The 17,837-nt window shown below is 38.8% G+C and overlaps 1 protein-coding gene across 1 annotated transcript in view; it reads right to left on the bottom strand.

The window, feature by feature from the left end:
* Positions 1–17,837, bottom strand: part of nrxn2b (neurexin 2b) — a 590,949-nt gene that overhangs the window by 282,846 nt on the left and 290,266 nt on the right. The window contains 2 exon segments of the mRNA XM_062444511.1: positions 4,562–4,681; positions 8,678–8,866. Coding sequence (XP_062300495.1) covers positions 4,562–4,681; positions 8,678–8,866 — 309 coding nt within the window.

Raw genomic sequence — 17,837 nt, 5'->3', positions numbered from 1 at the left:
AATCTTTATACTGAAAAGGTAATTATCACAGGTGCACCTTAATAAACACATTAGAACTTTATGAGACCACTTTTGTTCCTTTTTGATCCAAAATAAAGGTTCAAGATAAAGCTATACAATAGTTTCAAAATTGCCACAACTTTAGGCCTGAACTACAGGCACTGTAGCATTCTTTCATCATGTATAGTCAGCCAACTGTTTCTAATGATGCTGATTTTTTTATAGGCTGATAAAAATGCGTCACTGGCATATTGAGTAAAATAAAAACTAATGTTTTCTTTAGAGATACATACACCAATTATATTTCTGAGGGTATAAGGGACAAAGGGGAAAAAAATATGTGTAAGGGTACAAGAAATTATGTGTAAGGGTACAATTCTGCTCTTCTTGTTTTTTGTTTCCATTTATGAGAGCCTTGGAATGGTGACAGAGAAAGACGAAGAGAGAGATCAGGGATTGGGAGGGGAGGCAGATTGAAATCAGCAGTGCTGCAAAGACACTGGCACTCTGCACTCAATTAGTATGACAGACAGCACAATGCACAGGCAGCTAGATTCATTGTACACATGCACATGTTGTTGTAACGCCCGCTGAATACATACAGTTAAACAAAGAATTGCACAGGCACAGCCTACTCCTCCCAGCTTCTCTCTCTCCATCCCTCTCCCTCTTGTTTTCTCTTGGTCGCTCTCTCACTCACATAAACAGAGAATAGGAAAGTGAGAAAGAAACAAAGCTCTCGTACCGCACGCACTTACACAGCATCTCTGTCTGAGTTGGTTCCAGATGAATAAGGCAGAATACCAAGTGGCCCACTTATACGCTACGCAGAGACAAATAGACCAGTCAATCACTGCAGGCTGCTGCTGAATAACAAATGCTCTCTGGTGTGTGTGCGGGTGTGTGTAGAAGAGGGCTACAAGACAGCCTTTTTTCTATTTGTTGTTCCATAAATGCATCTGTGTGCATGCACACACTGCTACAGTATGTGCAACAACCTCCAGCTTCAGCAGAATGTGATGTGTTTTTTCAGTTTAATAGCAAATACACCAGATGTCTCAACTGTTAATGAGAACTGAAGAGAAGAGGCCGATACATTTGATACAAACTACCGCTGGTGAGTCCTTGTGTTAACATTTGGCTGCTAGGTTTGATGTGCAGACAAGAGGGAAATAATGTGTCCCTGGCCTGTTACATAGAAGGTCTGTGTGAGAGTGTGCTTTATGTATTCACTGTATTTCCCACAGAGTGGCGGCAGAGTGAGAAATAAAGAGTGTGATCATGTGGCAGGCTGGTTATTTGTGATCATTCTACTGGCCCAGTTTCTGTCGGTCCTTTTGATAACATGTTTATAAAACTACAAAGAGATGCAACCTATTCAGCTGTTTATCCAGGTCTCATTCTCATTGTGCAGGCAGAGAAACACAAGAAAGACACACGCTATGATTTCTATGGCTACCAAAACACTACAAAAACTACTACTGAACATGTTAGAACGGAATTTAAACCTTTTAAAGTCATCCATTCAAATATGTTGAAGAAAAATCTGGGATACATTGTAGATTAAAGTGGAAAGGTATGTTACAGAGGAGAGGAAGGACTAGAGAGGAACCGTGTTGATAGGGTTATAAAGCTGCAACTCATTGGTGTCAATTGCAAAAAACAAATACAAACAAGATGATGCGAGATCTCCAGACCTATAGAAATCAGTTTTATACACAAAGTCAAAATGATGCCAGATTGAATAAGTCCTACCTTGGTTTTCAGAGCAGAAAATTCCACGAAAAAATCCTTGAGAGGTCGGTATGCTCAGAGAGTTCATTATTGGGTAAGCTTAGAAAAGGCTTCAAGGAGTTAGTATGACGAGGACACGCAGAGAAAAGAAAGAGAAGACTATGACGAGAATGAAGCAAAAGTTCCGACTGGGACAGGCTGTCGAGGCCAAGAGATGAAATATGTTTTTCAATGTTCCAAGCCGGCAGAAATGAAGACAAGAGACCAAAGTCTGAAGAAGTGCAGCTGCTGTGAGGAAAGAAAGGAACCGCTGCAATAGAAACCAGCTACCGTATAGCAATGCATGCACAGTTTGAAAGAGGCTGGCATACTATTGGTAAAATAAGTATGTAGACTATGACACATTAATTGTATAGCATTTAGTCAAACATCATTTTAAACGTTTTAACACTTCTACCATTATTTTGTAAATATAAAAAACCAAAAACCCATCTTTGGTGACTATACAACCTTTACAGCAAACAACACCATTGGTAAGTTGCACAGTACTGGTGCTGGTTCATCAGTTAAATATATACTGCAGATGGAGTATGACAACCTCTCATTAGAAGACGTGCAAGACGACAAAATGTAGGAGAAGTGGACTTGAGCCAGCAGCCAATGACCTATAGTAACCCCATGTGTAGTGTTACAAAATGTGCCCATAAAGCTGTTATATGGCTTCAGTGTTACAGTAGTGAATTTTCATAAGATTGTATTAGTCAGATAGCCAGATTTTAAACTCCACTGTAGTAGAGAAGCTTACATTTGTTCTACATACACTACTTCTTATGTTGCCTACTATTATACATTGCAATATTTGATCAGGCTGCTGGTGATGTCTTTTCTTCCACTCCACACACTCACATAAAACTCCTGAGCACATCCACACATGCCTCCTAGGTCTTTCCACAGAACACATGTTGGCAGGCTCCCTGGTGCCACACACCTGTCATCTTTGAAAAACCATTGCAGTAAAGCCACTAACGCTCCCCACAGGCAACAACTCAAATGCAGGTATCAGCACCCCTCTCCTCTCCTCTTCTCATCATTTGCTTCCCTCTCTTGAGGAGCGATTGGCTCTCTGCTTATCTCGGCACGGCTGTCATGCCGACAGAGCAGTTATTATCACCTTCTACCTTCTACTTGCTTGAATCTCTCTGAGCCAAAAGAGCACCTTGCTAATCAGCCCCTGACTGTCATGCCTAGTCATTTTGTGTCTAGCTAACATCACAGCCGACATAACAAGGGCAACAACACACAACAATCAGAGATAAACTCTATCACAAATGAAACATGGGGTGGTTTTGAAAAAAAAGAAGAAAATGAGTGGAGAGGGTGATACAGCTTAACTTGGCACCCACCAATTAATAAGCAAACAAAGACTTAAGCAAACAAGTCTATTAGCCTGTCACCCTGCCTCTGCCCCTGTTTAAATCAAGCCTGTCAGGAGTGCTGAATGCTAATTGTACATAAGCTCTACCAAGCTGGTAGAGATGGAGGTCTGCAACAAACAAAATTATTAAACCCTGCAAGTATCAGTCTCATACCAATCTTTCATTACTATATTTTCAATCATATATGTAAATAAGGTGAATGTTTCTGCTACTGGGTAACCCCACTAGTCCCCAATGCAAGTTTCACCTGTTGAATTTCACATCACTTGAACAGCACAGAAAAACTCAACTTATATTAATATAATGGAAACTAATGAGATGTTCAAACCACAAATAAAAATGTCTTGTATTTTTTTATATGCTTTGTGGTACGTTTAAGTAACAGTTCCCTGACAAGAATTCAATGTTTTTGTTTTTTCAAATGATGAACTGAACATCTTTCACACCTAAGCAATATCTATGCAAATATGTACACTGTAACTGGGCCCTCAGTAAAAACATTAGCCACAATCATATTACAGTAAATACATACTGCCACCCAAGGAAAACATCACTTAAAACTAATAAAATAAACAACATGCTTACGACAAACCTATTTGGCCCTCTCTCCATACCTTCCCCCGTGTTCTCCCTTGCAGCCAGCCACCCAGTGGGTGACCACGTGGTAGGGACACAGGACTTAAATCACCATTTTTCCTCACAGCATGTGTTAAGCAGTGCCTCAGGAGCAGGGGAGCCAATCTCATGCTGAACTCTGAGTTGTACAATCCGAGGTGTTACTATGAGTAACATGTGCGTAATAGAACATTTGAAGAGGAGTGAGAACTATGTGAAGCACAATCGGTGGGGCCACGCTTAAGTTTCAACAATGTTTTGATTTTAAGATTTAGATTCTTAGCAGCAATGTGTTAACAAATTGTACTGTTAATGAACATAAACATTTGCAATTCAAGCAATTAGGCAAAAGAGCTGGGAGTATAAAATGTGTTTGTATGGCTCTATGTGATGCTGTTGAAAGCTGCACAAGGTGGTGTATTTGTGTTCATAAAAATGCAAACACATCTTATCAGCTTCAATGACAGATTAAGGCTATAGCAAAGTAGAGCATCCCATTTCCACTAATTAAGAGCCTGAAGATACACACAAATAGTCTACTTGAGAGCTGTAAATTACTGCTTCAATGAGAAAAAAGCCAGACTCAGCGATTGCTAATGTATTCGTGTAAACCTTGAAGATGGGCATTTAAACAACAGACCTGCAAAGTTGCCTGTGGAGATTTAACTTAGCGCCCTACCACAAGCTGTCCACCTGCACCACTCACTCAGCCATATGCATTCAACCTTTTGCAAACAAAGCAAGGCAGTCACTAAAATTGAAAACTTTTCACTTACGGTCATTGCAAAATGAGCCTCCATAGGACGTCATGGTGCAGTCGCAGGTGAAGCCCTCCCACTGCTGGAGACACACTCCCTGATGGTAGCAAGACTCCTCCGTACAGGTGGTACTGGGTCCTGAGAGAATAACCAGATACAAAGTTGCGTTTGCAGTTCAAAGATATATGAAATTAATGTGAAGGACCTTATACAATGAAGAAAAAAACATTTACTAATGAAGAGCATGTTGTAGCATTTTCAGTTGACCCAGATATAAAACCCTTAGGCAGCTCACATATCTTGGAAAACGACAGCTGAGGATACTTTTTAAAGCTCTTCTGAGCAATATTTTTTGATATTGACATTATAGTAATGTTTGAGGGTTGCTAGTAGCGGATCTGTCAATCCCACAGAGTGAACACCCTTAACTGCCTTCAAATCACTCACTGTGTAGGTAAAGAGAGGCTAGTGAAAAGGGTTGGGCATTAGGGACATATATCATTTATTTTGGAGCCGGTGAACCAAACTACAACTGAAAAAAGTGAAAAATGGATTTATATTACTCAAGCATTGAGAAATGGGTCTTCAATGGGATGTTCATATGTCTTTATACCTCAACTGTCAGCCATACGAACCACAATATGTCACAATAGATCAAGGCTCTGTCAGGTTGAAATGTTTCCTATGTTTACCTCATTGTAAACATGTAATTTGTCTAAATTAACTATTCAAATGAACTGTTTAGAATGCAGTGTTTACTTCTAGGAGCCCTCAAATAAACCATATGTCTGATCTTTTTGATACTTATGTAAATACAGTAGCTGCTCACCCAGCGTATGCAAGTGATTTGATTAATGTTGCTTAGAAATGTATTCAGATTAAATTTGACATTAATTCAAGGTTGAGACCTGCTGTAATCGCCTGAGTAGGGATACATTTGAATTGGAAATTAGTAGGGTAGTGGAAGCAGCTTCAGCTTCACATCTCCAGTGTTTTTGTGTCCATTTATTTATTTATTTTTATTTATTTTTTTTGGGGGGGATTGCTGTCTCCTGTTGTTCCCTCCCACTATCATGGATGGATGGAGGCATTTAAATTGTCAATTAGAAACTACATCATAGTAATTTCTCTCTGGAATTCCAACCATCCACTCAGGTGATGTGACAGTCTGCTCTGAAAGCTAATTTCCACTTCACATTATATACAGTATACTATTGACAGGCATTGGCACATGAACTGATGTGATGTGATTGCATTTGTTGACTATGTAACATAAGGGGCTAATACATTGAAGGAAATGAAAGAAATGAAAGAAGACAATCCCATCATTAGTTTTCTTCCCAACAAAACCTGATTTCAAAATAATTGTTCTCAAAATTAGAGGCGAAAGGCTGAATGATAGATATAGCATTAGGATGCAGATCAAGTCTTAGGCAAGAGAATTGTTCTAAAAATAAGTACGTGTGCTGGCTGTCATGTTGTTGTTGGTGGGGATTCTCATTAAAATCTCAATTAAACACAAACATTTCCAAAGAACCGTGGTTCAGTGCCAGACTAATTTGTTTCTGCATAGATAAACAGACATCTCACTGTGCCATTTACAAATGGCCCAATTAAAAAAAGTCCCATCCCCCTCCCCACCCCACAGAAAATATTTTTTTTATATATTTTTTTTAAATAAAATATAAACCACCAATCTATGAGAGCTTTTCTGCTCCAAAATGTCCACTTAAATTCAATGTCATTTCCTTTTTTATCAGCTTGTTCTTGTAGCAGTTCCTACCAGGCTAATTGCCCTATTAATTACTCACTAATAAAACATTCCCTCGAGGTTTTAATTAAGCATATTGTCATAATTAATAACCAAGTCATGCCATCGCTTTCTTACTCTTCCTTCAAATATTGATCGGTCACACACTATCTTTGCATGGCTGCCTGAGAACCTGTTATTTGGGCACCTCATGTTTGTTGGAGCACAAAACTCCATCTGCTGCCTTTGCTCCAAATGTTCATGAAAATCCTTAACAATATAGGGAACCACTAAGCCTCAAATTACTTGAAAAACCTAAAGTGAACCCACATTTCCACTCCCTCACTGCTGTCACCTGCGTCTGCAACTAACAGCTGGGTTACAACTGAAACATCTGCTCATATATTAGCAGTGTAGAGAAAGACACAGTGCTCAATTGGAGATTGCTTTGAGTTGAGGGTTTGGAACACACAAAAAATAAAATAACCAGGGCTTCTCAATTTTTGGAAATACTAACAGAAACTCTAAACAAGTTTTTATTTTATGATATATATATATATATATATATATATATATATATATATATATATTATAATTGATTGATACAGTATGTTTTTCATACACTTTTGGGGTTTTCTTTCTCCTCTATTGAGGTACAGTGAGTCAGCAGCTATGTTTATGTACCTGTACTCTCTCAAGCCTCACACTCCTTCCCTTTTGCCTGTCTTGTTCTTTGTTGTTGTGATCCGCTGAGTCAGTAGAGAGCTTCAAGAACAAGCTCAATGTTCTGGCCTTTGTCTGGCCTTTGGTCTGGAGAGACCGGACCAGCAGCCACCTCTGACCACTCTGTACCCCCACTCCTCAGCTAACAATGACCTTAGAAACAAAGCGGTCAGGACTTTGGCAGTGATCCATACGAGGGACAACACTGCATTTTGGATAAGCCAACTTCATTACTCTTGCTATTGCTTTTGAAGCCCTGGAGTTCAGAGATTGGCTTTGTTTTTTCTTGCTAAGCTGTTACTGTTTCAGCAGTTTACCAACACAAGAAAACTATCAAATGTAAAATATTTTATTTAACCAATATGATGTCAACAGTATTTGTCTTCTCTAGTGTCGGTGGTAAGGAATACCATTCTAAATTTGATTAAAACAGAATTTGATCAGTAGTCAAAATTGTTTTGATGTATTCCTGTAATATCAGCAAGGGAATACAAAGATTTGCAACAGCCCCAGGTAGATGTATACTTCTATTTGTCAAAAATGTCCACCCTTCCAAAACTGGTCAATAACTACTTCTCAGCTCCCTGGCACATCCAATCATTAACTAATATTAGCATCCATTCCGGGTGCCTGCGGGAGTCAATATGATAGCTTAATGCAGTTTTAAACTGTGTTTGAAGCGGAGTAATTGTGGTGTATAACTGTAGGCAGGTAATAAGGCTGGCTGGCAGAGGTAGCAGTGTTAGGAATCAGGGGAGTAAAAAAAAAGTTGGATCAGTGCCGCATCGAGTCGGCCATTGCAGCCCTTAGGGAAATCAAGTCTGTGCTCTCCAACGCTCAGTATGCCATTGAGACGTGGTGGGGAGGTGTGTGTATGTATATAGGTGTTTGTGTGTGTGTGCATAGGGGTGACAAAGGGGGGTACAGGGTAGGGTGTGTGGAAGGGGAGAACGCTATAGCCTAAATCCACTGTTATGCTCGGGATTAACTGCCAGACAGCAGAGCCATGCAGCCTGAGACACGGTGGCGAACTGCACACAGCAGTGGTGAAGACATAACAAATGCAAGATTGATGAAGCAAAAGCCAATGAGGGTGGGGTGTTGCTGAGATTAGCTACACTGACAATAACATTAGAGGAGAGAGATACCTCCCTCATGCAGGTTTTATGGGGCAATAGAGAGGATATACAGAGGACAGGGGCTCAGACTGTAAAGACTGCCCATAGCTGGGAGAATATGTGTGGTCACTGTTGTATATCAGAGAATAACAGCCACAGAAAAATGCACCGAGTTACTATTTTGGTGTCTCTTTACTGAGGTCTCTCTTCAAGTGGCAGAGTTGTGTGTAATAAAGCCAATGAGGGAAACAGGTCCAATTTATGGTTGTTAATAAAAATAAAAAAAAAGGCGGAGTGGCTTTTTAAAACAGATGCAAGGTGGTGTGTACAAATGTATTTATGTACTGTGTGATTTAAAATAACTTGAAAAGAATGTGTTTACCTTTCTAGGTAATAATTATCACAAGATAATTTCAGCATCTAAATCATTCAGCAATAAAACATTTGATTTTTTTGTCCATCTCCAAGGGAAAAATAGAGTAGAATAAAACACACAGTGGGTGTTAAGCAAAGACTTGTTGCTTTTTATATGGAGACTTTCACCGTTGTTTGACTCACCATCGCAGCCTCGTTCCACCTGGCCCACCCTGTGGAGGGCATCTGCGATCAGGTCAGGGAGTCTCCCATTCAGGTCCACAGAGGCCAGACAGCCCTGGTACCCGTCCCGGGATGCAATAAGCTTGGGCAGATTGCTGTACATGGTCTTTGTCACGCCACCGATGTACAGCTCTCCTGTATAACAAACACAGAGAAACTACTCATTAGCAATTGAAACATATTTAATCATTTACAATTATCTGTAGGATATATTCACTTACACAACATACTTAAGTTAATAATATACATTTTTATACTTAACGCATTGTGTATTTAACAGAAATATATAGAGATTAATCATACTCTGTTAACATTGACATACACATCAGTGTTAGAGAGACAAATATAAAACAACCTAATAGTAAGATAAGGATGTCAGGAGTTCAACACTAAAACAAACAGAAATTAAAATGTCAGTGTAAGGAAGTTATTTTTTAATATATTCTGCCTACGTCTGCTGCAATCCCTGGTATAATTAATCATTTTGTTGATGTTGTTGCTGCTGTTTCAACAATCAAAATATTCTAAATATGTCAAATGCTCCACTGTAAATGGACAATTGTTGACAGCTACAAACAACTAAAGCTGTATTTGCAGTATCATCATCTTAGAAATGGGTTATGAATGGATATATACATCTCTACATCTCTCTATTTTGGTCCTGCCTGACGACGACCAAACATGTGTCTAAATTCAGTCAGAGCTGATCTTCATAACATAATTATGGTCCATTGAAATTGCAGCCACAACACATCATCCATGCTTTGTTCCCCCTCACTGTACTGTATAAGGCTGTGTGAATAGCAACCTAATTGTGTTAATGCAATGTTTGCAGTCTTTCGTGACCTCGCAAGATCTTCGTTAGCGTTCAGTGAGTTCTACAAAGAGAGTAGAGAGAACTGAGCACATAATGTTGTTAAATGAGTGGATTGCTTTACTTGATCCACTGAACCATGGTGACATGCGAAACTGAGATTTTTAATTAAAAACAAAAACAAAAAAAGTATGATGCTGCTCGCAGTTTAGATTAGTCATACAAACAAGTTTCAATGATGTCAGACAGCAAGCAAATATAAATGTGTTTATGGCTCCAGCCGTCTGTTTGGGCAGTAAAGTATAATATGACTTATTTTGATATTGTATAATGAAGCACTCATGTATGAATGGTTTGTTTTCAACATGTAAAAAGCAGGAACTTTACTGTCCACTGTTTAGAAGAGAAGAGTCTAGATCAGCAAAGGAGAAAGGTCAACATAACAGTGAAACAATTTCATCTATTGCTATTGTACATCACATACAGCACATTGGGACTGTCTGTGTTTGTTTTGTGACTTTGTGAGTCATCCTTTAAATGTAAAATGACTCCTTAGTGTTCCTGTTGTTTACGGCCAAATGAGTCATTTTGTGATGTGTTTGTACATTTTGTGTATTTGAATCACACAATGTGCTTCTACAGTGTAGTGTGTTGCTGATAAATTGTTAAGGTGTGTTATACTGGATGCAGGTAGTGCACAGCTAACACTACAGTCACCAGAGAAAAAGGATTGACATTTTAAACCCAGACGGTGTGAATGTTGGAAGGAAAGTATCCCTAAGAGACGTCCCCTGACAAATGCCTGTCAATTTGCCGCCAAGAACACGTTCTGGTAGGTACATGATTCAAAGAAGTATCTTACAGTTGACATGTATAGATTGTACAGCATCAAGCTAAAGCACTGGAAATGATGATAGTTAGTGAGCGTGTCCGTATACAGACTCTTTCTGGGAGAAGAACAGTACATACCCAGCAGCACTTTCTCATGAAGGGGGCAGCATTTGTGAATCAGCAAGAAGCAAGAAGATAACACTGTATTTTGGGATATCTCAGCGCTCAAGTACAATTAAGGTCTCTTTAAATTACAACATAAAAGAAAATATCCGTCCATTTTTAAGCCCAATTATTTTCCCTCTCTTTTCCTCTCTCAGCCCCTCTGTTCTGTAGCATTGTGCAGAAAATGCCGAGTAAAATTATGAAAAACACAAAGAGGCCTTTGATGTAAGTGCATATGAATAAACACAGTTTGAAATGCTTCAGGCATTTCTCGTCATCAAAACTCCTACTTTACGCTTTATATTTAAGTGGGCATAAAATGAACATCCAGAAAAACCTTTCACACAAGTTACTACTGTAGATCATGTTATAAAGATAGGGTCTTCAGAAAACTAGCCCACTCAGAAAAAAAGTGTATTTTACCAGCTGAAAAAAACAAAACTTTCTACTTTGGCACTCTGAGAAGCAATGAGCCAAGAGGTCAATTATATGTGGACTTTGTGTAATGGAATGAGTCAATGATGTTTGCCAACTTCTCTCTAGAATTAATGAGTGCTTGACACTTCATATTTCCCAGCTGGGGCTCCCGGGTGTTATAATCAATAAAATGAATTCATTAGCTGTCCAACTGAGTGATGTCCTGAAATCGTGGCTGTAAGAACCATTTAGCAAATATGAAATTATCGGTGTGGAGTTCATCTCAAAAGAGCAAACAGCGCATTTCCTGCAGAAGTCAACAGTATGTTTGAGATTCCACTGGCTGACTGCATAACTGTAATAGAAAAGAGAAGAAGGAGGGCAGTGCCAGATGTACTATAAAAATTAGTCATGCAAGTTTTGTTTTCTTTCAATGAAGTAAAGACTAGAGAAGATGAATAAATATGCAGCCCACATACAAACTCCCACTCAAAGAACTGGGCTCTCATTGTGTTTAGTTTAGAGTTGGATACTTTAATTTGAATTACAGATTTCTTTGGGTAAAGTTTGACTTCCTTTTTTTTTCTTTTTTTTGGGCCATGAACAGTTTGTTCCACAGCATACATTACAGTATATCCACCTTGTTTTTAAATGCGACATGGCTGCAGTGTCGCACTGTTTACTGCAAAAAGCACATCTCCTTACATCTAAAAGCTGCAAGCAGCCAAGTCATACTAAGCACTGATCCGAGTAATGCTACATGCATAATTCATCCAGAGTGACCTAACAGCAACTTTTTATAAACTATTTTTATAAACTATTCTAACTATTTATACTGTGGAACACTTTATTTAACAACATGTAAATGAGCATGAAGCTACATTTACACATTTACAATTTGTATATGTGTTCACAGAAACTATTCCCCATTAAAGACAGTTGGTTTTTCACACTTTTTATAAGTAACACCTTAAAACATTCATGTGAAATGATGTCACATATATTAGTTGCTATAGGCTCTGGGTTACCACATGTGTATAATACAACCAAGCAGAGTGTCTATATACCTTGTGTCTTGACATCTCATGTACTCAGTAATCAGTGATGTGGGTAAGACTGATATCTGAATGTGCCACAAGATGTGTTATTGCTACTTATACAACTTGATTTGCTTTTGTTGGCTTAGTGTTTGGGACTGTTCTGAAGTGGGTAAGTTAGAATGATGACTAACCAATTTCCTCCCAGCCAGAAACTGTGTCCTGGTCTGGCTCTGCTGTCCCAGCAGTGATGAATGCTTGTGCAATTCAAGAGCTCAGAGCAATTCACAAGACGGGGCCAATTACAGCCTCCCAGACACCACCAGAGACCCCACCTCCACATCTCTATGGTTACCATAATGACCTCTCAGGGGCCAGTGGGAGAAATTGGGATGCTAGGATATGGGGCCCTGGAGAGCCTCTGACAGCACAATCTGGAAGAGCACACTGACTTAACATTTACAGTGGACAATCTGAGTTTTCGGTCTATTTTTTTATAAGTCAAATATAGATCTTTGTAGTGATGGCTATATTTGTCTTCCACAGTGTGAAAACCTCGTATGTGCAGATTTGCTGATTCAACATTTTGATCTGTGAATCCTCAGAGAGATAGGTGGATGACCATAGGACTCCCAACTGCCATTCACAACTAGAGCTTTGATATCTAGCAAACAGGAACACTTGACTGAAACATTTTTCTGTTCATGTTACAAGTTTACTTTGTTAGAGGTGCAATGTTTAAATCCCTTGGTTGTGTTATACATGTATTATTTAGTCAGAAGAAAAACCTCATGACCCAATTACACTGTTTTTATTATCTTTTGCATTATCTGCAAGAGGAATAAATTCCATGTGTGGGAGACCCATGACGCCCATTCAACAATACAACTAGTCTTTATTCTGTGTGTATTTTCCATGGTCAAATAATGGAGTTTGGGATTTTTTATTGTGTAAGTTTACTTTTTTTGGATGGATATTGTGTTTAAATTCAACAGCAGTGTTGGGCTATTCATTTTATTCGGTCAGTACATCTTGTCAACACAAGACAAGACCTGCATTTCATCCTTGCCTGTAATTGGCTCCCAAGTGAAGTGATGGTATTGCAGTCTTTGCCCATATCTAGCAACACTGTGATGTACATTATTTACTGCATATGAAGAATAGAAGTTTGATAATGAGAAGAAGTCATGAATGCACAATGCCTGGTCTCATCTCTAAGCAATACTCAGCTTCTTCTTGCCAATTCCCCGGCGAACACAAAGCCGACCATTAACTTTCATTAAATGCTCTATTAAGGTTCTCTGCCTTCCTCTCTCAAGTCCTCACTCTCTCCTCTCTCTATTGTTTGTGTTGCTTTACTCTCATGCTGACTCTAATTGACAAAGATTGAATGATTGCTGATGAGAGACACAAAAACATACACACAGACCCATATGCTGTGGGCTGTGCAAATGAATGACTTTTAGGCGGTGGCAGTGTGTGTTATAGGCAGGGCTGGGACAATGGCAGCCAGCAGGAAGATGCAGGGAATCTGTGATTGCTAATTACAAAGGCGCTCTGATCTGCAAAGATGCCACAACAAGACGATCGGTGTAGAGAATAAATGTTGACGTTGCTTGCGAGTTAATTGCAGATGCTAAATTATAAGTTGTATAATTATGTTGTGCGTTGTGTCTCTGTGCTTTGGATGTGTGTGTATCTGAAGACAAATGGTATAGCAAGAGGTGTTTTGAATTCTGCAAGGAAAAAAAAAAGATTGAAGCAAGTAAAGCTGTAATTATTTGATACTGCAGTGACATGTTTTCACTAACAGGTGTATGCTGGCTGCTGTTCAGTTCTATTGTAACCACAGGTGGTGCAATACATTTTCAAAGTGTCTTTATCTCTCCCACTGTAATTCTACGAATGTAGGCAGCTAAGTGATTTGAAACAAGATGTAAGCAGTGTAATTGGAAACAGTGTGTGAAAATGCAGCATTAGAAAATTACAATGAGGTAAAATGAACTGTTTGCATCCATTTTGTGTACTGTGACTAGGGCTGGGGCGACGGTAGTGGCAGCAACACCAGTGAGTCAGTTGACTCTGATAAAAAAAAACGAACTCGTAATTCAAAGGTATGGGACTATTTTTCAGTAAAAGGAGGCCATTCTGTCGTTTGTCAGCTGTGTTGACTTGAATTTTATTTTGGAATTTGGTAATTTTTGGTAAAAACAATAAAAATATGTTGGAATGAATGAATGTTTTTTTCAGTGAGATACATAAATTAGCATATGTAAATTGCTATATAAGTCAAATAATGGGAAAATAATCGATAATCGAATCGAATTCGAATCGAATTGAAAAAATGAATCGTTAGATTAATCGATGCATCGAAAAAATAATCGCTAGATTAATCGATTACGCAAATAATTGTTTTGCCCAGCCCTAACTGTGACCACAATCAGGCTTCATTCATATCAAAATTTGAACTATGACTCACCAATGTTCAAGTCCTTGTTTGCTTATGTCTAAGAATGCTTAGGCAAGAGCAAAGAAAAAGGGTTACATACTATTTGAGCATGAAACTGAGCTACTAATGTCTGATTGTGTTTGTTAAGCATTAATTCTTGTTTTGCAAAGCAGCACATGTTTACATGCCTAAAATTACTCATTGACATTAAGTCTTTTATCACATTACATTACATAACACAGGAAAACAGAGCAAGTTCTTACCAGAACCTTGTAAGAACAAGCTATAGTAATTGGCTCATTATTGTTTCAGTCTATTCTGTCTACCCTTGAATACTTTTATAGCAAAGATAATATCCCTGCAGCTGCCTGAAAACTGTTCATAAGAAATAATTATATATTTTTTGACACGCACCATGAGTTGAGCATATCCAATGTGTCTCCAATTGAGCTGTCCAACTTTATGGCAGGAATGAGAAGCTCCACTTGTGTTCTGGATCCTATCCCATCCAATCTTGTCAAGTACTGCCTCCTAGCTATCTCCTCACTCATCACAGAAATCATTAAATCCCCCTTCAGCTCTGTTTCAGTCCCCCAAATATTCAAACTGGCTGCTGTCAACCCCATCCTTAAAAAATTGGGATCCAACCCCAATATATTGAGCAATCTTCTGCCCATCTCCAATCTCCCTTTTCTGTCAAAAATACTGGGACATGTTGTTGCCTCCCAACTTGAAGCCCACCATCTCCAACGACCTGTTCAAACCATGTCAATTCCGTTGCCACTCAGGGCACATCATTGAAACAGCCCTCCTCAAAGTCACCAATAACAACCTCTCCTCAGGCCAACTTAGCATTCTCATCCTCTTTGACCTCACTTCAGCTTTCGACATTTTAAGTCACATAATTTTTCTCTCCAACCGTGAATCCTCCCTTAGTATCAATGGTACTGCCATTCCTGGCTAAAGTCATAGCTCACAAACGGACAACAGTTCATCACCATCAACAACTGCACCTCCTCCAATACTCGTCTTTTCCAAGGCCTCCCCCTGGGCTCGGTGTTTGGTCCTCTACTGTTCAAGCCAACTTCCTCAAACTAAACTGTGATAAATTGGACATGATGGTCCCAAATCCCCCACCAAAACCATTCACAACTTCTGCCTTGCCGTTGATAACTCCACTGTCTCCCTATCCAGAACTGACTACTGCAACGGCATTATCATGGCACATCATCCAAAGTCATAAATAAACTCCACTACATCCAGAATTCTGGAGATCAGATTTTTTGTAGATCACACTTAACTGGACCTGCGTGTGAAATTTCATGTGAATTAGGCTTACTCAGTGAGGAGAGTCGCAATTCAGAAATGGTGTTTTTGGGCCTAAATTACAGTGCCACCATCTGGCCAGTTGGGTCATGTTTCTTGGGAAGAACTTGCACACCTTTTCCATTTACTGGGACAAGTTTGATTGATTTAGCTCATTCCAGTTCACTGCAATTTGAACCGCAGCAGCAGACAACAAATAATAAGCTGGCACAAACTCAATAGGGTTCTACCCCTTTTGGGTTTGAACCCTAATTATAACTTGATCTAAATATAAAGAAATGGGTTGGAAATAAAAGACTCAGTAGTAATGGAATAACCACATACACCTCATCCAGTATTTCCTTTTAATAGGTCTGAAAGCAACCTAATCAACTGCAGAGAAACTTTGGGGCCACAATGGGTGATCACGTCATATGAAACTAAAATTCACTGTGTTTACAAACTGGCACTGTCATTTTGGCATTTATTTGTGATTTTGTTTATCTACTCATGAACACAAATCATATTATTTTGATTTGTTGATCTCCACCAACTCATATTTGTCTGTATGCAGTTAAATATAAACCCCTTGATGCCAAGTTTTACAGCATACACCATATAAAGTCTCTTAGCTGCTCTATAATCATTTACGGCACAGCCTGTTGTATTAAAATTATAGAAGCTGCAAATAACACATAATTTCCCCTAGGGAATGTATATCTACATTAGAGGGGAAATAATTAACTGCTGCTGAAACAAAAATAGAGAACTTTTCAATAACACAACACAAATCAGTTTGTACGCGAGTCCTTGAGAAGGCTCTGAATTGGTGCCAGTACTTGCTTATGACACTCGATGAAAGATGGTATGGTGACACAGACAGGCATCATTACACACTTTCATGGTTCCATTCTTTTTCTATAAAATGTCACTCTGTATTGAGTGTCCTTTCGCTTTGCCTTAGCTGTGCTTTTTCCTTTCAATTGCACTTCAGTTTTTCTTACTTTGCTGAATTATTATCTTTTACTTTCTATATCTCTCTATATTTGTCTTCATCTCCCTGACCTTTGATTCTCCAACTTGGCTTTTTTTGTGATTCCAATATCCTCCCCTTGTCTTTCTTTATCTGTCTCCTCTCTCTCTCCTTTACTTTACATGATACTTATCCCAAATGACATTACGGGTCATATGTTCAGGCATGTCATCAGTTGTTGGTATAGTGCACATTGCACCTTATAAAATGAGCAGAAGTTAAATGTCTACAAAGTGCATTTTTGAAATGATGATGTCTTCAGGTGACTATTTGAAAATGAGTTAGTGACTGACTGTTTAAGATATTACATCTAAATCAATTTGATCTCAGTGAAGGGATTCCAGCTGTGATCAGACAATGTACCCAAATCCTTCACTACAATCCCAATGACTGCTGTCACAGCATTCTAGCAGTTATTCTATTATTCACAGTCCATGGAGCAGCTCCAGGATTTCAATGCAATCTGTATCTGCTATTCAATGGAATTGAAGACTATAGAAGACTTACTCACACCTACAGATTCAATCTCTATAATTCTACAAAAGTTATTTTCATAAAATGTATTTAAAGCTGGAATTTCCTTTCGATTTTGCCCAAAACATAAATGTCCCACTGTTTTTGTCATGATGTCTCAGGTGGACCCTAATGATGGCCTCTGTCATTGTGGATGTGAGAAATCATATAATGGATGATGGCAGGCTTGCCTTTTAACCTCTCTTTCTAAGATGACAGAAAATAGGACTTGTAGGTGTTTAAGAGAGAAAATGACCCATGACAATATTCCATTCATCAGGGGGAAGTATTACTACTCAGACCTGAGGAGTAATCAGGCCTCCTTGTCAATCACCCCACAACATAATGTAATATATCTTTAACTATTAATTGATTGTGTAATTTTGATATTCAAACTTAATAGGGGGATGGGACATTTGGGAAGGTTATGCAACCAAAAGAGATCAATGTCACTTACTGCCTTTATAGTATTAGTCAGATTCCAATGTTTCTTACATATACTGTTATTTCCCCTCTTTTTTTTCTCTTTTTTTTTTACCTGT

The sequence above is a fragment of the Scomber scombrus genome, chromosome 23, assembly GCF_963691925.1.
Source record: "Scomber scombrus chromosome 23, fScoSco1.1, whole genome shotgun sequence".
In the NCBI taxonomy this organism is placed as follows: Eukaryota; Metazoa; Chordata; class Actinopteri; order Scombriformes; family Scombridae; genus Scomber; species Scomber scombrus.
This window is presented reverse-complemented; position numbering and strand designations above follow the sequence as displayed.